Source organism: Ambystoma mexicanum, chromosome 1p, assembly GCF_040938575.1.
Source record: "Ambystoma mexicanum isolate Mex_15411 chromosome 1p, UKY_AmexF1_1, whole genome shotgun sequence".
NCBI classification, from domain to species: Eukaryota; Metazoa; Chordata; class Amphibia; order Caudata; family Ambystomatidae; genus Ambystoma; species Ambystoma mexicanum.
Genome location: NC_090921.1, coordinates 405,528,312 through 405,550,194, shown reverse-complemented (window position 1 = coordinate 405,550,194; position 21,883 = coordinate 405,528,312). Strand labels below are relative to the sequence as shown.

At 44.5% G+C, this 21,883-nt stretch overlaps 1 protein-coding gene across 1 annotated transcript in view; it reads left to right on the top strand.

Annotated features, from left to right (window-relative positions):
* SLC35E1 (solute carrier family 35 member E1) overlaps positions 1-18,458 on the top strand; it is a 207,147-nt gene extending 188,689 nt beyond the window's left edge. Inside the window, exons 5-6 of the mRNA XM_069649196.1 lie at positions 7,113-7,358; positions 17,185-18,458. Of these exons, the coding sequence (XP_069505297.1) occupies positions 7,113-7,358; positions 17,185-17,403 (465 nt within the window). The 3' untranslated portion in view covers positions 17,404-18,458. The remainder of the gene's footprint in view (positions 1-7,112; positions 7,359-17,184) is intronic.
* Positions 18,459-21,883: the final 3,425 nt, after the last annotated feature.

Here is a 21,883-nt window from a genome sequence, read left to right as displayed (position 1 = left end):
CGAGAGCCCATTCCACCAGAGCGATCGCAGCTACCACGGCGTTCCTATCTGGTGTGCCCCTGCTGGACATATGCAGGGCTGCTACGTGGAGGTCGACGCACACCTTCACGAAATTCTACTGCGTCGACCGGGATTCCAGGGAGGAGTCCAGGGTCGGCCAAGCAGTGCTGCGCAACCTGTTCGCCTGAGGTGAGCCTGGTGAGGAGGTAAGATGCTTAATGTTGAGTTGATGTGATGCTTAATGTTGAGCCTTTGCCACCTCCCGTGGTTGTGCATGTGTGTACTGCTATATATTCTTTATTCATGAGCATGTGAATCCATGCCAGACCCCATGCTGGAGAAGGAACAAGTTACTTACCTGTAACTGTTGTTCTCCAGCATGGGTCTGGCATGGATTCACATGCGAACCCTCCCGCCTACCCCTCTGCGGCTCTTCACTTGGTCATACTGCCACTTCACGTGCTTCCAAATCTGAAGATGGCTGCCGGAGGCGGTGCTTAGGTAGAGGGCAGTCATTGGCTGTGGTCAGTATGACGCAGAGACCAGTGATTGGTTATTACTACGAAAGACAGATCAGAAACGAAACTGATACTGGTTTTTTATTTACCGAGGATTCCCAGCCTGACGACGGGGAATATTCATGAGCATGTGAATCCATGCCAGACCCATGCTGGAGAACAACAGTTACAGGTAAGTAACTTGTTCCTTACATAACCAATTCATTAAATCAGCAGATCTCACCACTGTCGCAAGCAATAATTCAAAACGCCAACCACCAACAAAAACGCAAATAGAATAAGAATGTCGAAACAACATAAAATACTAAAACAGTCACACAGTTAACAGCATTAGCATTCATTCGACAGTAAACTCCTGACGTGTCAACACTCTAAACAGAGCAAGCTGAGAAGATACAGTATCTGAATTAAGACAGTTGTCCCAAAATGGATTTCCAAGGATAGCCTTAAAGCAATGTACCAATTTTCCCAGCCTCCTCCTATATAATGGTTCTCATTTAGGGCAAGAAGTGAGTACATGTCTGGTGGTCTCCAAAGAATCAGAACCCCCACAGATACGACGGGACCTATCCTTTAATGCCAGGCCCTGGTGGGGGCCCGTAATGGCAGGGACCTGTAATTGGTTGTTACGCAACCTTAACAAAAAATCCCTTCCGCCCGGATCCGGACACAGGCGTAGATAAGGTTGTGTCCTCCTGTACCTGTGCACTATGAGACACTGCCTCATACCCTTTCAATTTTGCTAAGTGGGAATAATTTTCACACCAATCCCATTGTTTTAGCTTAGATACAAATGTTTTTTTCAAGTGGGCATAAGGTCGTGGGTCCAACCAATCTCCAGAAAAAAGGATTCATTCAGAAAATCAGCATATAGTTCAAGGCATGACCAACAGTTATTGGATGAATTTTCTACCGCTTTGGCAATACGTAGGGGAGTAAGAAAAACATGGTGTAAAATGAAAAAGTAGGTTTGGGTAAGATTGGCAACTACAGTCGTAGAATGACACATTTTCCAAATTTGGGTCCAAAGATCCTGGGTAGGTTAAACATTCCAATCACTTTCCCATTGTCTGATAATGCCAAGATTAAATGGGTTGGAAGAGTGGGGATCATTTAGGAACGCGTATATCTTGGCAGCACTGATAGGATTACTAGTTTAAAAAGTCAGGAAAGGTGAAGATGATTTTTGGGTGAAAGTGGGCATGGATTTAGCTATTGGTTTGAGGGGTATTGTAGAGAAATCTGTGAAAAGGGTTTTTCTTTGGAATTGTGGAAAAGTTGTTTGATAAATTTGATGCCTGGCGAGTACCATCCATCAATGCTAATGAGATTGGATTGGATTTGGTGGAGTTTTGTTTATTGAACCAGAAAATGATGTAATCTGGATTTGTTTTAGAGAAAGAATTGGTGGGGAGTTTATTCCAAGGATTATTCCAAATGCGACGAAGATCAAGTAATATTGGGCCAAACCAAAGTCATTAAGAAGTGGGAAAGGGAGAGCAGGGAAATAAAACTAGCTTCAATGTTAAACCAGAGGGGAGCATTTTCAAGGTGGGATTCGTAATGTTTAAAAATAATTAGTGGTTTTAGCACAAAAGCTTTGTTAGAATTGGAAATTAGGGAATTTAACTCCCCCCTAAAGTTTTCACAAAATGGCAATGCGCTGTACTTTGATTCCATAGAAATTTAAGAAGGGAATCAAGTTATTTGTAGAAAGAAATATGAATTACAGTGTTGATCAAGGCTAATGAATGGAGGATAATGGGACTGATCATCATTTTAATAGTATCAAGGCGTCCCCACCAAGATAGGAAAAGGGGTGAAATAATTTCTGTAACTTTTACAGTTAAAAGGTTGGTGTTAAGATTAATAGTTGTGTGGATATCTTTAGCGATTAGAAGCCCTAAATGTGAGGATTGCCATGACATGCCAAAAAGAGGGTTATTGGATTACATGCATTAGTTGAGGGGCATGACCTCAGATTTATCAAAATTTTATTTGTAACCGGATACTGCAGAATTGTAGTTATTAAATGTTGGATGGAAGAGGTAGGATTAAAGAGGTAACGTAGGATATTGTCTGCGTAAGATGATAGTTTGATTTCTATATTATTAATAAAGATACCTTTGACATTGGTAGTCATTCTGATGCTCTGAAGAAGGGGTTCCAGAGCAAGGTCAAATGGCAAGGGAGAGAAAGAACAGGCTCGATGGTACCTCTTCATTAGGAAAGAAGAGGAAAGAGTATTAATAAGAATACGAGTGGTAGATGAAAAGTAGAGAACTTTGACTAGACTGATAAAGTGCAGAGGGAAGCCATGCCAAGAGTGAAACATGGAAGACCAAAAGACACAATCAAATGCGTTCTCAGCATCAAGGGCTAGGAGAGCTAAAGGGTCATCAGAATTTTGAGTGAGAAAGCGTATTGCATTAAAGTCTGGTATTAGATGAGGCGTGTCGATCTTTAATAAAAACCATATTGTTCAGAGTGTATGAATTAGGGAAGAAATAGTTCTAGGCCTTTTGTGAGGATTTTAGCAAAACATTTTGAATCGGAATTGATAAGAGAAATGGGTCTGTGGTGTTTAATTTGAGAGGGATCCTCGTATGAGAAGGGCCTCGCCAAATGAACTGGGGCTTTGACCAATTTCAACAAAGTAGGAATATAAATCAAGTAAATTTTGGTGCAATGGATTCAATGAAAGTTTGGTAAAAATCTGTAGCAAACCCATCAGGGCCTTATTTGGTTTGAAGTCTTGTATGCCTTACCTGATTTCTGTTAGGGAAATGGGTGAGTCAAGGGGTGAAAGGTCAGTCGGTTCGGAGGGATATTTTGTTTTTTTTCAAAGTAAGAATGGATTTTGGAAGTGTTAATAGAGGGGTCAGAAGAATATGGGTTGGAGTAAAAATCAAGAAAGGTATCATTTATATCTTTTGGTTTGGTTAATCTGTAAGAAGAGAGAATATGGTTAATAAGGGATTTGACTTTCTTCTTTTTTTTAGATAAGAAGCTAGCATTATGCCAGCTTTATTGGATCCACTGCAGAGTTTGATTCTAGAACGAAGTGTGGAGTTTGAAGCTCTGTCGGTGCAATTTTTGTTACATTCAATTATTTTAGTCATGAGAGCTTTCATAGTATTAGTATACGGGTTAGCATAGGAGGATTGTTCAAGGTGTTTGATTGAAGATAACAGAGCGTTATGAGCGAGTTCAGATTATCGTTTTTTTAATGGCGACAAATTGAATTATGAATCCACGAAGGGTGGCTTTGAAAGCGTCCCAGTTCTTCATGGAGGTGTGTTCAGGACGGTTATTGAGAAAGAAGTCTTCAATGAAAGAGTAAGTTTTGTCAATGAACTATTTGTCTTTAAGGAGAAACCAATTAAGTCTCCAGCTTGGAGAAAGTTTAGAAATAGGTATCCATTATAGGGTGGTGGAAACAGGTGCAAGATCAGAAATAGTTAATGGACCAATTTCAGAGTTCAGAATGGTAGAAGCTAGTGAAGAATTATTAAACATATATAGTCTAGTCTGGAAAAGGATTGATGTGGAAGGGAATAGAATGTATAATCTTTTGTATCTGGATGACAAAAGCGCCATGGGTCAACTAGGTTGAGGCTTTGGAGTACATTTAGGAAACTATTTTGGGATTTGGAGTTAATAAAATTTGAGGAAGATTTACGGTGTCAGGCCGTAAATATTATAGTAACAGGTAAGTTGTTAATAATTGCTTCTACAATAATCCACCATCCTTCAGGGTCATTTACTTCATTAATTAATGAAAAGTTTACATGTTTATTGATATAGAAACCCAAGCTTTCTTGTCCAGAGCATTAGAGAAAAGTGTATGACTGACCTAAGAGGCTTGGATCTTGTCTCCAAGAGACTAATTTGTCAGGTTTTAGCTTAGTAAATTTGGAGATTATCTTGCTACGTTTAATAGGATGACTCGGCCCTTTGACATTCCAAGTAACAAACCTAATAGACATTTGCAAAGATAAAAAAGATAATTGCAAAAACAAAGGAAAATGCAGTACAAAATAAGACAGTTGCATAATACAATGAATGTGATTTTAAGAGTATACATTATTAAGTATTGTGGCAACACCGGAGTACAATGGGAAAAACAAAAGGAAATGGACAGGACAAAAGAGGGAGAAGCATGGGAGAATGGACAAAATGGATATAGGAGATGATATAAGAATAAGTAACGATAAAAGGGTGATGGTGAGAATAATTAGAAAAGTAAGTAAGCAAGACTATCCTGGGGGATACCAGAGTACAGAGACGGAATAAGCATAGGCAAAGGGAAGCGAGGAGCAAGAGATGAGCATAACATCAAGTCATAAGAGTATGAACAGGCAAAACGGCCAATGGAACTATTTTGTAATGAACTATATGGTTAGAGAAAGGATAAATAGATTTTTGAAGGCAATGATGAAGTGCAGCCCACATGTGGAGTCGGTCAAGTTTGTAAAGTTGAAAGAGAAGGATCAGTGGACTTGATGGGAGATCTCGATGTGTGTCTCATATGGGTTGAGGTAGATGGAAAATCAAATGGAATTGAGGAGATTGATCTGCTGCGTTTAGGTGTACATTTAATGTGTTGGTCCTTAGGTTTTTTTGTACGAAGGTGATAAAAGTAGGGAATTTGGCTTGGTAATGTCGACCGAGGAGTTATGTGAGGTTGTTTCCATCAGTGATGCTTGAAGAGCTTGAGGTAGATTGTTGAGATCATTTGGGTCTGTGAATTCCTTGGTTGGACCATCCGGAATGGTAATTATGATCCTTGCAGGGTCTAAAAGACTGTATCTAATGTTAAGGGATTTCAGGAGAGGTCTTGTATCCAAGAATCTTTTCCTCTTGGTTTGGGTAATCTTTGAAAAATCTGGGGTATTAAAGATTTTGTTACCCTGAAAAAGGATGTGATTATTCTTCCTGGCAGTTAGAATTTGGCGCACTAGCTGATGTTTTATTGTTGCTGGAGAAGCGGGGTCTAATCCTAGTAGCCCGCTGCAGTTCTAGTGTGGGTGAAAAGGTGATCCCTAGGGCAGAGGTGGGGAACCGTTTGGTGAGGAAGTTGGTGGGATCGTCTCCTTCAATTTTTTCAGGAATCCCATAGAAGCGAAGGTTGTCCCTACGGTTTCCGTCTTCGAATTCCGTAACTTCCCCTTCCAATTGTGAGAGTCTCAATTGCATGTTTTCAAGGCCCTCCACCCATCCTCCACAATACTGACATTTTCTTCCGCTTCATCATCCAGCATAGATATAGAGGTTCGGATATTGCCAAGTTCTGCAAAAATATTTTCCAAGCAAGCATTAAATGGTGTATTGTCAGATAACACCTCAGATTTGGTGATATTAGCCATATTTGAAAGTAAACAGAAAGCAGTTGTGTGTATTAATTGAATAAAAAGCTAGCAGTAATTCAAATAAATGAAAAGGTGTAATTTGCAATTTAGCCACCAGGAGTCAGTATTGAGTAGGCCTTGTTGTGTTAATGAAGCCAAGAGGTGACTTGATAGATGGACCGGGCTATCTAAGGAGAGCTTCTGCTTCAGATGGAGCAGGGAGATGGCCTCTCTGTAGCTTACAAACACTGCACGCCAATTACACAGTGAAAGTAATGAGCAGAATGAAGGAGACTGTGCTTTGCGGCACGTAAAGCATATGACTCCTCTGGTGAAAGCTTTAGAAAAATAATGCAGACTAATAAAGCATTGCACACGCTATGTAGACCAACACAAATCTTCCCTCCAAAGGTTTTCACAGCAGCAAACACTACATCCAAGAACGGGAAGAACTGAAGCGAAATGCCTTTGAGACGCGGGCTCCGTGCTGTTCTGGCAGCAAACACTGCATCAAAGAATGGGAAGAACTAAAGCAAAATGTTTGAGGAGACGCAGGCTCTGTGCTGAACCGCTTCTCAGCTAGCAGTAACACGGTGAGCCAGTTAATTGCAGCTGCAGTCATGGGAAGTTTTGAATAGAAATATTTTGTTGCCAACTACACCAATATCTAATGATTTAAGAATAAAAAACAGGCTGCGTTAGCTGCTCATATTAATGCAAAATTTACTCAGCTCTGCGACTATGCGGCCATCTCGGTTGCCGCTTGGCCACACCCCTAGTTCAAGGCTTTCTTGATCAAACCACTGCTGTTTCAATTCTTTTTAGACGTTCTCTTCATAAATCTAGGCAGTTGTACTCAGATTTTCCAGATTGGGATACTGAACAAAAGAAGAAAAGATTGCTCATCATAAGATTATTCTCACTTTAGACTTGTTAATCGACCTCGCCAATTTCTACCAACTTTCCTTTACCAATGGCTCATGAATATCGCTTTTTCCTGCCCTAGTCCTAACTGTCTGTTCTGATTCGGCTGCTGTTATCAGGGCTTCAACTCGGCTGTGATGGAAAGGATTTTTTGAAAAATGACAAAGTAGTGTTGAAATAAAGTATACTAGTGATGAAATGCTTTTATAATATGTCAGATAATCTATTGCAGTTCTATTAAGGGTTTGCCATGCAGGAGAGAACCATGATTTCATTCTGTCAGGATCTTGATGTCCCCTGTACTGTTTTTGTTTTCTAGAGTGACATGTCCCACTGGTCCTGGACACTGATGCTACTCGTCATCAGTGGTACGTGTAATTTTGCACAGAATCTCATTGCTTTCAGCATTTTGAATTTGGTCAGTGCCCTCAGCTATTCTGTGGCCAATGCAACTAAGAGGATTATGGTGATCAGCGTGTCACTCCTGATGCTCCGGAACCCAGTCACTGGCACGAACATTCTGGGAATGATGACTGCCATATTAGGGGTGTTCTTGTATAACAAGGTAAGTCATTGAGAATGGAAAGTTCTTTTTTATTGTTGATGTATTTATAATTTACTCATTCAGACCTAAGTGGTGGCCATACGCCCAGTTATGGCGGTAAATCTGTTTGATTCGCATATTTGAGTTTTGGTGGTCATGCTTTTATCGCTTTATAGCCTATGATTTGTCAGGTAAGTATGGCTGACTTGCACATTCCACAAACCATATGTTTTTGTTTCTTTACCCTTACCTTCACGCAGTCACATCTCTTGGCACATTTGAACTGCCCATACAGCTATATCCCTGCCTTTTCACTGTCTAGGCCTATATTTTATTCCGTATCTATTTAAATTCTGCTATGGTTTTCTTCTTCAAAACTCGTAATGAGCACCAGTTCCATTATTTCTTTACTTTGTTGACTTTATTGCAATTGTTTTAACCCTTTGCGTCCTTCCTTGATGGTCGAACCAAAACCACTGCAATGGCACCCTACAAATCTCACCCTGCCAGCAGACCTGTGGTCACCCAAAAGTTTCACACTGTTGCCGCTTATCTTAAACCTCTACATAACGCCCCTCCTGGACCTCTTCAAACATGCTCTGGTACAGCAGTGAAGATGGCACAAATATTCTACAAACCTCTGAATATACCATCAACGAACCCCAAGACCTAATACCATACTTGGACAAGTCGACGCATGGATGACAGCAACCCGACCTAGGACTCAACTGTCCAAAAACGAACCAGATGCTCTGTAATCTAACTCCTTCTAACACCACCTGAATCCCCAGGCCTGAAAAGGTTGCACCATTCCCAATACTGTTGTACGCTGTAAGGAATCTTGGAACGACCATGTGCAATGTGCTCATAACTAAACACAAGTTGAGCGTCATTGCCAGCAACAGCATTTTCCAACTATGCTGTCTATGCTGAATCATACGCCCACAGAACCGTGGCTGTGATATCCCTAGTACTAACAAGACTGGACTACAGACAGCCTCTATCTCAAACTACCTCATGAGAAACTACAAAGAGTGCAAAATGTATATCACAGACTACTCAGCGGAATGAAAAGGTTCTGACGCATCAACCCAGCATAACGCGCACACTTCATTAGGTTCCTGTCAAGAAAAGGATACATTGCAAATCCCTCTGCATCTCCTACCACTGTTACCATAGAAAGGCCAAATCTATCTTTCAGGTGCACGTTCCAACACTACACGCTCTCCTGGACGCTAAGGTCCAGTAATAGCATTTCGAAGGGATTGTGTCCTCCCACGTAGTCCTTATCTCTGATATTCCCATATCCAGCTTGCTGCTTCGGAAAATAAATTTCAACAGTAGATCTAGAACACATCTAGATAGGATATTGAAGAGTAGCAAGTGCCACACTCAGATGGAATCATGAATGATGGCAAGCATCAGACCTAGACATAATTGCAAGGACCGCAATGACAATTATCCGATCCACTAACAATTTCACCCCTCTGCATACACCTCTCAAACTCTAACCAAACACAACCACAAGCCTACAACAAAACAATCTGCACAAACTTCACTGCAACAAAGAAAACAGACTTGCACAAAAGCACACGACTACCGACCGTAAAACACCCCAAGCCCAGCCAATGGACCCACTGGGCTGAGGCTGCCAACAGCACATCACTGCTCTCTAGCACTTTTCCAACTTATTCCCACGAAATCACCCCCCACCCCATTCCCTTTTTCAGAGCCACCAGAGCACCAGGAGAGAGGATTCTGATGCTGAAAGACCCTTTGGTCTAGAATGTGAGACCTTCCATTCGAGGGGATTCTGTCCTCCGACGTATTCCACATCTGACAGGTAATGTCCACAGCTGTGCTGCTTTTGAAAATGTTCGGCAGGGGACGTCCTGCATCGATGGTGTTGATCCGTTGTCCGTCTAGGATCGACGTCACCGGATGTTATATATAGGACGCACAGTGCCCGTAGCCTCAGTTCTGTTTTTTTCCCACAAGCGTGTTTGCTTTGGAATCTCGGCGCGCTCGATTCTTTCTTTGTGCACAATGTCTTCATCTTCTTCTACTACCCCGAAATCGGGCTTTAAAAAATGTCGGGACTGCGGTTCGAAGATATCCCTCACGGACCCGCACGACATCTACCTCTGGTGCCTCGGTGAAAGCTAGGCCACCGACGACTGCGAGGATTGCCAGTCCCTGATGTCTAAGGCCTTGTAGGAACGTAAGGGGAAATTGAAGGTAGGTAGGGTGTCTAAGCCCTGTAAATCGAAGTTCGCTGGGCTTTCAACTGATGATTCGAGGGGTGACTCTCCGCGTCAGTGAAAATCCAGGGGGGTCTCAGTCTAGGGAGTGGTTCCCACCATTCCTCTGCCTCGTCGAGACATTCTAGGAAGCGTCATCACCAGTCACCTTCCTCGTCAGAGGAGGACTCCGCCAGACGGTTGACTTGTCCCACCAAGTCTTTGTCACCAGCCGAATGGGATGCATTCTACCAGCAGATGCTGGCAATTTTCGAGTCGCAAGGCACAATTCCATCCGCGCCTTCGAAAGGAGCCAGCGGAAAACGGGCTAGGACCACCACTCGCACGCCTTCGGGCTCGGGCGGTTGGTGCGATCGGGCGCCATCAAGGTCCTGCTCGGAAAAGAGAGATCGCCAGATCCAGATCCCAGTCATCAAGGCCATCGGAACCTGTTAAGTCATCGGCTGTCCGTCGAGGGACACTCTTGGGGCTCTGTCATCGAAGAAGTCTTTGATGCCGTCGGTGCCTCAGTCGACGTAGTTTGTGGAGGATTTGACGGAGGTGCCCCTGAGGGCTGTGGAGCCTCCGTGGAAGGCTGCCAGTAAGTCTGAGGCCTGTTTTCTAGCCCTATTCTGTTCCTCCTCCTAGATTGGAGTTTTTCCAACCTTTTTACAGGATATTTCAGAGGTTGAGGAATGTCTGATGAGGAGATGGCCTTGCCTGTGCCTCCTGATGACCTTTTGTCTGGGCATAGTCAGATGGAGGAACTCCGTCAGTCATTGCACGACGCTAGTGGCCTTGACACCTCTCCGGAGGTGGAGTTTGGCCGACCTTAGCCTGGGGCGCATGCGGATTCCTCCTATCGGCGTCTCATGTCAAGGGTGACAGAATACTTGGGGTGGTCTGTTCCACCTGTCGAGTTTGCTCAGGATGATTTGAAGGACATCCTGGATCAAGGTCCGCCCACTGACCTGGTGTTGCCGTTTCACAATGCTTTGCAAAGGAGGGTGGCAGCGGCTTGGACTGTTGGAAGAGTCTACCGGCAGTTAAGTCGCTTCTGAAGAAATACCGCCCATTCAGTAGTAACGCCTGCTACTTATCGACGCACCTTACTGCAGAGAGTTTGGTGGTGCAGGCGGCTACGGCCTCCTCGAAGGAGGCAGCGCACCCTACCATCCCTCCTGAAAGGGACAATAAGCAATTTGATGGTTGGGCGAACGTATTTTCGGCTGGGGGTATGGCGTTGAAGTCGGCCAACTCCACTTGTGCCTTAGCGAGATTTACACTCTGTGGAACGGTGCATCTTTGGCGGCTGAGCATATTCCCGAAGGGGAAGAAAGGGATGGTTTTCTAGCCCTCGTGCAAGACGGCAAGGATGCCATGTGCAAATCCCTTCAGTCGGGTTTGGACACAGCAGACTGTGTCAGCCGGTCCATGGCTGCGAGCACCGTGATACGCAGGTTTGCGTGGTTGCGGAAGTTGGGGTTTGCTCCTGATGTGCAATCCCATCTTCTGAACATGCCCTTTGATGGTGTTCATTTGTTTGGCAGCAAGGCTGACGAGAGCCTTGAGAGGTTGCAGACCTCCAAAGCTGCAGCAAAGTCTTTGAGCGCTGCAGTACGTCAACCTGCGCCTTTTTGTACTAGGGGACAGCAATGGAAGGGAGGTTCCTTTTGGTACTACTCTTCCTTTGGTAGATCGAGAGGAGCTGCCAGTCAAAGGGGCCACCGTAGGAGTACCCGGGGTGGAAAGCAAGGTACTCTGGGTGCTAAAGCCGCTCGGGCACTTGCCTCTTTCCCCTCAGACACTGCTGCAGCCGCGTCCGCTCAGTCATGAGGCCATGTCCCATGGTACGGCGGTTGGGGGCAGACTTGCGCAGCATCTTAGAGAATGGCGGGCCATTACTTCAGATGTGTGGGTTCTGGAGATCATAGCCCACGGCTACTGTCATCCCTTCCGGCAGAGGCCTCGCGACAATCCACCGGGGAAGCTCTCTTTGAAGCATCCGGATCTGCTCCTTGCGCAGGAAATCCTATTCCTGCTGGAGAAAGGCACCATAGAACTGGTGCCTGTAGTGGAGAGGAACAAGGGATAGTATTCCCCTTTTATTTTTTGATCCCGAAAAAAGACGGGGGGATTGAGACCCATCATGGACTTGCGTTGGTTTAACAAGCTCCTCAGGAAGGACAACTTCAAGATGGTAAATCTTTCTCAAGTCCTCCAAGCCCTTCAACTTCAGGATTGGTTGGTGTCTCTAGACCTCAAGGATGCTTACTTTCATGTGCCGATTCATCCCAAGCACAGGAAGTACCTGAGGTTTGTGGTTGGCGACTCACATTTTCAGTTTCAGGTCCTGCCGTTCGGATTGACCTCCGCCCGAAGGTCTTCACCAAGCTGATGGTGGGGGCAGCGTATCTCAGTAAAGGGGGGGATTTACCCTACCTGGACGATTAGTTGATCAGGGCACGCTCTCCCGAGCAAGCCCTGGATCATCGATCCGTCACCTGCCACTCCCTTCACAAGCTGGGCTTCTCCCTCAATTTAAAGAAGTCACATTTGACACCTACCCAGCGGCTCCAATACATTGGAGCAGTTTTCGACACGTTCCTGGGGCAGTGTTCGCCTCCCCCAGGTGAGGGCTCATCACATTCTGCAGATGGTGGACAAGTTTCAATGTGCCCGGAGTCTCCCGGCGTTCGAATTCTTGAGGTTGCTTGGCCTCATGGCATCCTGCATTTTCCTGGTGCCAGAAGCCAGGCTGCGGGAGAGATTCCTGCATTGGGATCTCAAGATGCAGTGGTCGTAGTTCTCCGCCAGAATGTCGGATCCCGTTCAGATTCCGACCTCGGTCGCCCATGATCTTCCATGGTGGGCCGACGAAGGCAATCTGATGCAGGGAGCACCATTATGGCAACCGTGGCCGGAGTTGACGATCATGACGGACACATCCCTCACAGGTTGGGGCGCTCATGCCAACGAGTTGGTCTCCATCAGAGTCCAGACTCCACATCAATCGTTTAGAGCTGAGAGCCGTCAGGCAAGCCCTGAAGGCTTTTCTGCCGTCTGTACGGGGGAAGAATGTCCTGATTATGATGGACAATACAGTGGCCATGCACTACCTCAACAATAAAGGGGGGGACAGGGTCACTCCCATTGTGCAAGGAGGCGATGCAGCTCTGGTTCTGGGCCATCAAGCAGGAAATTTCGATCTCGAAATTTGGGATCATCTGGCCGGAGACGAAAACGGGGCGGCGGATGCGCTGAGCAGGCAGAGCACGGTCTCTCAGGAGTGGGAGCTGGCTCAGGAAGTTCTTTTGGAGATCTTCGCCCTTTGGGGAACCCCACAAGTGGATCTCTTCGCCACCAGTGTCAACCGGAAGTGCGAGAGATTCTGCTTGCAGGTATTTCCCCCAAGAGGAGCCTTAGGGGACGCGTTCTTAGTGGAGTGGTCCTTCCCACTGCTGTACGCGTTTCCTCCAGTCCCTGTCATTCCGCAAGTGTTGCGGAGGTTGTGGAGGTTCGGTTCGCGAATGATCCTCATTGCTCCGGCATGGAGAGTGTGGTACCCGGACCTTCTAGACATGTCCATCTGCCCTCCACGCCGTCTTCCCTACTGAGTCGATCTGCTCTCACGGGAGGGGGGGGTGTCAGGTTCTCCATCCAGAGGTTGTCTCTCAGCCTTCATGCTTGGTATCTGAAAGGTTGAGGTATAAGGATTGGTACCTCCCAGAAGAAGTGATGGCGGTGTTGCTTTTGGTCAGAAGGCCCACAGCGAAATCCCTGTACCGTTCGTTGCCGTTGGAGAAAGTTCTGTGACTGGTGCATGGTACAGAATGTGGATCCTTTCCAATGTTCCATTCCTTCGGTTGTCTTTTTGCTTTCTTTATCCCACATGGGCCTGCAAGTTAGTACCATTAAGTGTTACCTGGCAGCGCTGTCCATATTTAAGCGCTCGTCTGAAGAATGTTCTTATTTTAAGATTCCTTTGATTTCCCAGTTTCTAAAAGGGCTAATTAATGTGTTTCCACCGTCGCCTTTCCAGGTGCCGGGATGGGATTTGAATTTGGTCTTAAAGTTCCTAGTGGGAGCTCCGTTTGAGCCCTTACTTTCTTGTCCGTTGCGACTGTTGTCATTTAAAACTGTGTTTGTAGTTGCGGTTACTTCCGCACGCAGAGTGAGTGAGTTGCAGGCACTTTCCGCCAAGCCACCCTTTACTGTGTTACATAAGGACAGGGTTGTCCTGCGGGTGCGGCCTTCTTTTCTTCCGAAGGTTGTGTCGGAATTCCTTTTGAGCCAGAAGGTGATTCGTCTGGCGTTTTATCCTGGTAAGGAAGAGGAGAGGCTCCATAGGTTGGATCCTAGGAGAGCTTTGAGTTTCTATCTCCCACAGATGTCCCGGGTCATAGTCGACGATCAGCTCTTTGGAAACAGCCTGACCCAAGCGCCTTCCAGCATAACCAAACAGACCTTGTCCAGATGGATAAGTTTGACGATCTGAGTGTTACCGTTTGGCGGGAAAGGACCCTCCAGTAGGCTTACGGGCTCACTCTACTAGGGGTGTGGCTGCCTCCACTGCTCTACAGAGGCCCGTTCCTATTTGCACTATTTGCGAAGCAGCCACATGGGCCTCTATCCATACTTTTGTGAGACACTATTCCTTGGGCTCCATCCATGGGCAGGATTTGGCTTTTGCTAAAACAGTCCTCTATTCAGCCATTTGATTGGGCATTCTAAAATTCTAAATTCTTTTCCCACCTCCATAAGTTGGTACTGCTTTGGGAGTCTGTCATAGATGTGGAATACGTCGGAGGACACAATTCCCCCCCCCCACCCCCCCCCCCCGAAGAACAAGTTACTTACCATATCTGGTAACGTTCTTTTGATGGGATGTTCCTCCGACGTAGTCCACATCGCCCTCCCAGCTTGCCCCTCTACTGAATTTCCTATGCGATTGTAGCTTACGTTTCCGCAAGGCTATCTGCAGTCATACTGGCAGGAAATTGGTGCCACACGTTCAGGGAACGCTGTGCGTCCTATATATAACATCCAGTGACTTTGACCCTCGACGGAGGCCCTCTAGGTACAAGGGATCCATGCCATTGATGCACAACGCCCTCTGCCGAAAATGTTCTGAAGCAGCACAGCTGTGGACATTACTTGTCATAGATGTGGAATACGTCGGAGGAACATCCCATCGCAAGAAGGTACTCTGCCCTTCCTCTCCTTCCCCCAGAAGCTCATGATATCCCAAGCTCTGGTTCTCTCTAGGTTGGACTATTTTAACATCTAAATCTACCTGCCTCTGCTCTCCGTCCTCTGCAACTAATCCAGAACAGGACTGCAAGACTTGTCCTTGGCCTCAAGCCCTGGGATCGTATCTCTCCAGCTCTGAAATCACTCCATTGGCTCCGAGTGGATGCAAGGATTACATTCAAAACCCTCTGCATGGTCCACAAGGCTTTCTGGGGCCTGGGTCCAAAATACCTTTAGCTATCCCTCCGCAAATACCTCCCCTTTCGAGCTCCTCTAACTCCCTCAGGGTCAGTCGTTTTTCAAAGAAACGAGCTGGGGTAGATCTGTCTTTCGGCTGGGGCCTTCCTCTGGAACAGCCTCCCTAAAACTTGAGGAGAACCATCTCCGGTTCCGGAAGCACTTCAAGACCTTCCACTTTTTTTCTGCCTTCGCTCCCCCTCTCCCCTGCTGATCTGTTCTCACTTGGCACCATGCACCTGCCCACCCTCTGTCCTCCTTGTCTAGGTACCTGCTCACCCTGCCACCCTCCCGCACTGCCTCCTGGCCACCCCTTGCACTGGGGTCTGTATCTGTACCCATACAGCTGCCCTTTTTGTCTTCCTGCACTTATCAGACTTACCCTGTCTGCTGCCTTAAACGTAGAACTTGCAAATTGCTAGCTGCACTACCACTGTTTGTTGCCTTTATTATTTATTTATTATCTGTTTCTCCTCTGCTTCGCACTTTCCACTTCTCACCTCTCCCATGCACTTGTGCGTTCTAATGTCACTGGGCCTAGTACGATCGCTGTTTTGTTCTCCCCTGTTCCCCTCCCCTCCCTTGCCGGGCTCTGAAACACTTGTGTATGATTGCGATAGAAATAAAATATCAATAACAATATCAATGTTGCTCCCACGTATTCCTTATAGCCCCTCCCATCCTTCCATGCAGTAAAACATCTTGTAATTGCAGCCTGCACTCTCTTAAGGAAAGTAACTAGCTCATCCTGCACAATAATTAACACTTCAAAACAGAACTGAGCAATGGACGCTGCGCGCGACTACTTATACCAGTGATGACGTTAAGGTTGTGATGGAAGCCTCCGATGGACAGACTCGACAGGCATCGACCTGCAGCACCCTCTACTGTGGTGGAAAAAAAAATCTGAAGCAACAAGCTGGATATGGGAATATCTGTGATAAGCAATACGTGGGAGGAACATCCAGTCGAAAGAACGTTACCCTGAGTAAGTAACATGTTCATTAATCTTAGTCACAGATTTCAACAGGAAACCGGGTGGTTACTCATTCTCTACTGGATCACCCTACCTAAACAGATCCTTATGGAAGAGAACCACCTGACATTTAGGAAACCATTCAGAATATGGTTCTTTGTACTGGAGAAATGGCAATCCACCAAGAGCTGCCAAACAAATTGCTACACCAGGTGAGGGATTGAGCAATTGGCAGATGTCTAGCCTGCCTCGCATACAATCTAAACTCAGACCAACCCAATAGTCCTTCCCAACCTTGCAAACAACTCTCTCCTCGCACCTAAAAGTGGGTGTCGGAACTCACATAATGTTTTTCAATATAAGAAGATTTTAATGATGAACTCGAAATCCTACTTTGAATCTGAATCCCATACTTCAAACCAGGCAAACAGTTGTGGATTACCACTCACGAGACCCCTGCCGGCTTGAGGATCCTCGCTACTGCAAGACTGAAGTAGGCCAACCGGCCAGGTCTAGTTTACTGAAACTACCCCATTCATTCTATCATCATCATCAACCAACCATCGCTCCTTGCGACCAAGATGCTGCCCTTGCGGCTTACTTTTCCTCCTATGGGAGTCTTCAACCTTTTCTAAGGTGTTGTACTACAACTCCCATTAGTCAATAATAAGGGATTGTGGCAGTCATAGTGCTAAACATCTAGAGCCGTAGGTTGTACGCCCCTGCCATAGAATATACACCCCCCTAAGAACAGAGTCTAGACATCTGCAACACGAGTAAATGATATTTCGACTGCCCCTCAACACCACAAGCTTTCCATATGCTTTAACACCCTTTCCCACCACGTTCTCTTAGAGCTATGTGCTTGCGAGGCCACCACTATTGGCAGAAGGTCGCTACATAAAACAACTTGCCCTATCTGCTCTTACCCTATCTTCTCTTACCATTCTATCTAACCTGAAATTCAAACCATATATGCCACGTTCTTGGCAACCTGCACCCTCCCTTAACGCAAACAAGTTACCCCCTCCTCCCCCTCTAATCCTCTGTGTTAAAATGTTGCATTTTGTTGCTGCTCGGCTTGAATGCCATAGTGGAAAGTTTATGCTAAACTAATCCTGTTTACATGTTCTTCCTGCAGGCAAAATATGATGCACACCAAGAAGCTAAAAAGCAACTCCTTCCTGTTGTGTTAGAGGACCATCATCTGGAATTGCCAGAGAAACTGCAGAATGGCCTAATAGCCTTCCCGCAACATGGAGACTACCAGTATGGCCGAACTAATGTCTTAACAGATCACTTTCAGTACAATAGACAAAACCACCCAGTCACATACAACTTAAATCGATATGACATCTAAATATGACCGAACCCACAGCTCTAAAGTGCTCACCCACCAACCTTTGAGATGTACCATCTGAAGCAACTGAATCTCTAGGCACCGTTTTTTTTTCATCGTTTGCAAGCAGAAGAGCTTACTCCACAATCGAGCCTAGATTTTGTTTGCTAAATGGAGACCCAGAACTGAAGGAATTGGTGATCTAGGACAATGGGGTGCAGCTCCAAGGGATTAATGTTGCTGATTTCATCACCCAAGAGGTTCTGATGCCAATTTCATGGTAGTCTTTCGCCTGAAGATATCAGTTTTTTAACGGAGTATGCCAAGATTGTGTTTTGTTTTTAAATTCATTTCTATCAGTTAGCAATATTATTTAATGTTTTTTTTATTTTTCAGTACGTGGTCTGTAGCCATATTGCATGACTGTAGCAAAGTATATTGGGCTGCGATAAACTGGAAGTGTTTGGTGTAGAGGACTTAACTGCTTGGCAGAAATACCGCACCCTATACCTCTGACATACCCCTTTGATTCCAGTTACTGAACAGGAATTCTATGCTGTACAAAATTATGCACAGGCCCAGGAATACACATGTGCTTGTTGCAGGTCTAGTTGGCACGTTTGCCAGGTCGTTCTATAGCTCCAATGGCTGAGGCCTAATAAGAATGAGCAAAAATAAGAATGCAGATAATTCTATCTATCCAATGTGAATTATCCTCTAAGCAGTCTTTTCATTGGTGTTAGGAGCGTTTTCACATTTTTCTACTTTTGGGCGACTTGAATTGTTTCGTTTTGAACTTCTATAGCGACGCAGACCAAGTAAATGCCCTTTACAACAAATAATTGTTTTCTGCTATTGACACGCAGGGGTCGATTTGCAGCCACTGACCTCACAGGATCCCATATTTCATAGTGATGTAGACCTGAATTTGTAGATGTGTAAATAAGAGCATGAATATCAACCAATGGAATACTGCTGTTACTTGCTTTTTTCTAGAAGGATCAGTCGAATTAGTGCTAGAATATTGAATACAACAGACAATAAATTATGACACAATAGAAATAGTTTTCTTTAAACTAAGGGTCCTCTTGGCATGTAACTTATTTTTTTTATTAGTGCAATTATTTATTTTGTCATTTAATAATTAACCAATGGGGGAGGGGCTTTTTTTCTTTAAAGAAAACAGTGGCACTACTGAAAGCGAGATATCTGAACACCTAATTGATTGTGTGACGAAGTAATGCTTGATGCATGTATCACATTGCGTGTATGCATTTGCAAATTTAAAGGGCATTTCTAGTTCAGTGTATATTTTTCAAGCAAATTTAGAATGAATACGCCATGAGCATCTGAAAAATATTTTTTTCAATATTTAAGGAATGATTGGTGTACACATTTTATTTTGAAACGAATCCCAAATATTTATCAAGTTAAGACATTTTGAAAAAAATAATGGATAGGGGGCCACCGTCAAAAGGTCGGAAGTTCTCCTATTTTGGCATGACATTGCTAGATTGCTGTCTTTAGGAGGCAATATGTCTAAAGTGATGAGGCATTCCAAGAGTGTTTTCCAAGCAAGTAGCACTTTACATATTTATCAAAAAATATTTGCATTTGAAGCAGTAGCTTGTTTGTTAAAATGTCCAATTAAAATGGTTCATAGTTCACGCCCTATTGCTAAATCAACTAAATGGAAATATTTCCTAGTGGTTTAGTTTAAAACTTAAATGTTTGGTGTTGCTTTAGGGTCTCAATTTGACTTTGGAAAACGACTCCATTCCAATATGGCTGCTGTGTCCTATAACATTTCTTCATTGGGCCAGAACCGATCACACAGCAAGTACAGTAAGCAACAAGGTGCTCCAGCCAGATCATTGGGTTTGTAATCCCAATACCAGCGCAAAGGTCTATGGAGTCGCCAATAGTAACTATTTATTTTAGGTAATCACAGAAATATTTAAGGAACATTGAAACCAGCAATGCAGAGCCTTCCCAAACAGGACATCCTTCTCTTGCTTACTTTCAAGCATTCATTGTGTAAAAGGAAATGACGTTCTCTAAGAAAACAAAAGGCAAAATAGTTGCACTTTTGAAGCACTTTAGATAGCTTGCCCATGTTCAAGTCACTTCTGATTGTTAATGTTCATGGCCCCTCTTTTATAGTAAAACCCCTTCCATGCAATAAGCAGAGCATGTGACATGACTGAAACTCTGATTCTCCCAGCCATATTTGGTGAGGAGGTGATTACAATTAGAGGTATTAAGGGCGACTATGAACAAACAAAAGTGGGGGGGGGGGCAAGTGATTGTAGCATGCAAGTAGAACGAGTAGTGTTACATGTCCTTGAACATGAATTGTTCCTGAGTCATTCGCTTAAATTCACTCTAAATCTTCAAAAGTCTAGTTTTAATGTGCTCATGTCTGGTTCTCAGTGGAGAATGTCTTGGCTTTACTGACAAAAACCTAGATAGGGCTGACTTCTCCTGCCAGTGCGTTTGTTTGGGACCACAGAAGGTTTTGCAATATTTCGTTTTATTGCATCGTAGCAACAAACGCAGGGAAAAATACACTGGAGATAAACCTTTAACGCTCAAGTCTGTGACTCTTCCGAGCGCTGAACCTTCATTTTTAGTAGCTGTCTTGGAAGCCTACGTAATGGGTCATTTTTCCCCACTGTGCCATATGCTAAAATGGAAGTGTTGGCCACATTTCGTCTGCATGAAGCAATGCACCGGAGTAGTCTAGCAGACAAGTCATGCTATCCGAGAAGTGCTGAGGCCAGGCAATCTCCTGAAAAAGAGAGAGAAGAATGTTCTGTACTTACAACTTAATAGAGTAAACTGTAACTTCTTTGTGTGGACTTTCCAGATGCCTTCGTTACTGAACATCCCCATAAGGAAAAGATTGTTTCGGCATTCTGATTTATTTTGCTCCTTTTTAATGCCTGCTTTGAAGGAAATGGTACATTTCTTATATTTGGAAAATAAATGATATAGGGCCTCATCACGAGTTGGGTGGTAACGCCGGCGGTATTACAGCTTGCGCTATTGGTCCTACTGCCAAACCCCCCCGGCGCTATTAGTGCCGGATCATGGGTTTTGCGGAACGGGTGGTGCCCATTCCCCATTGGGCCAATTCGGGAATTCCTCATTCCCCATTGGGCTCAGACCCTTAAATGCGGTGGTAATAGCGTTACTGCCAAACTCGTGATGAGGCTCATAGACTTGGCTGCTACACCTGTAAACGTCTCAAATTCTACACTGGTTCATTTTTTTTTTTTTATTCTTTTTTAAGACAAGTCGGCCCATGATCTGAAATGGCTTTTTGCAAATCTGCATGCACAAAGGTTGACTTTCACTTAAACCCTCCCGCTCTTCTCTATTGAGTCCCTAGGCATGACAGTCTCTCCATGATCTCTCGTCCTGGCCGTAGACCCCTCCCGCCTGCCACCTCGGTAGGTTTTTCTTCTTAACCTTCTCTTTATTAAAGATTTTTCTTTAACATGCTAAGGAATAACAAATTTAGACTGCCTTCGAAAGGGGATGTTTCTGTCATAGATATATTTCTTCTGTTTGGTATTCCTGTTTTCATCGTTTGAAGTTGAGATGAGGCTGTTATCAAATGATTTCCTTGTGCAAATCAAGAAATTGACCACTTAGTAGGAAATGGGGCTCTCCTAAGTGGAGAAGAGAAGTGCAACGACACTGGACTTCAGGGGAAGTTAAATGACAATCATCTGTTACCTTTTATGCTAAGGGATTCCATTTTCTGCAGTTTGTGTGTGGGAATTAGGGTGCATTTGCCACTAACGTATGCATCCTTAATAATGCAATGTTTGGTAAAATGGTGTTCTCAAATGTACAATGGTGTACAAATTGTGTACTCCAATCAAACCAAAAGCTTACAACACCTCTGTCTGAAATTGTGTAATATGGGAAAATATGATGACTAAGAGCGGCATGGAATGTAATATTCCCGTTTGTTTGAGCTTTCAAGCCTTGCAATGGTGTGCTTACCTATCTGTGCAGGTATTTATCAATTCCAGAGAAATGAACTCTAGAAAGAGACTCACTCAAGCACGCCGGAGGGGTTATTATCTGTTGTGTTCGGACTAGAATATGCCTGTTTGTTTCTCCCACCTCTTCTGGTTGCTTTCTACAAATGTTTGTAGTTGCAGCCCCCAGAGTACCAGCGGCGCTTGCCTCTTTAATATGCTGGTAAACCTCACGTTCTTTAACATTATACTTTCTCTACATGCACTTTTGTAATGGGTCCCAACTTTTTCCAGTACACCCAATTGTCATCCGGCACTTAAGTCACTTCAGTAATGCAATGAGTTCTACTCTACCTTTTTGAATACCTGCTGTTTGTATGTAAACTCTCTGGTGTACTTGTCTATTACACACACTTTTGTGAAACATTATGCCATGATTGTGCCTGCGAATGTATTCTTTGCATTAAATTGTGGGGCTACTAATGTCTATTGTAACCCGGGAAAGG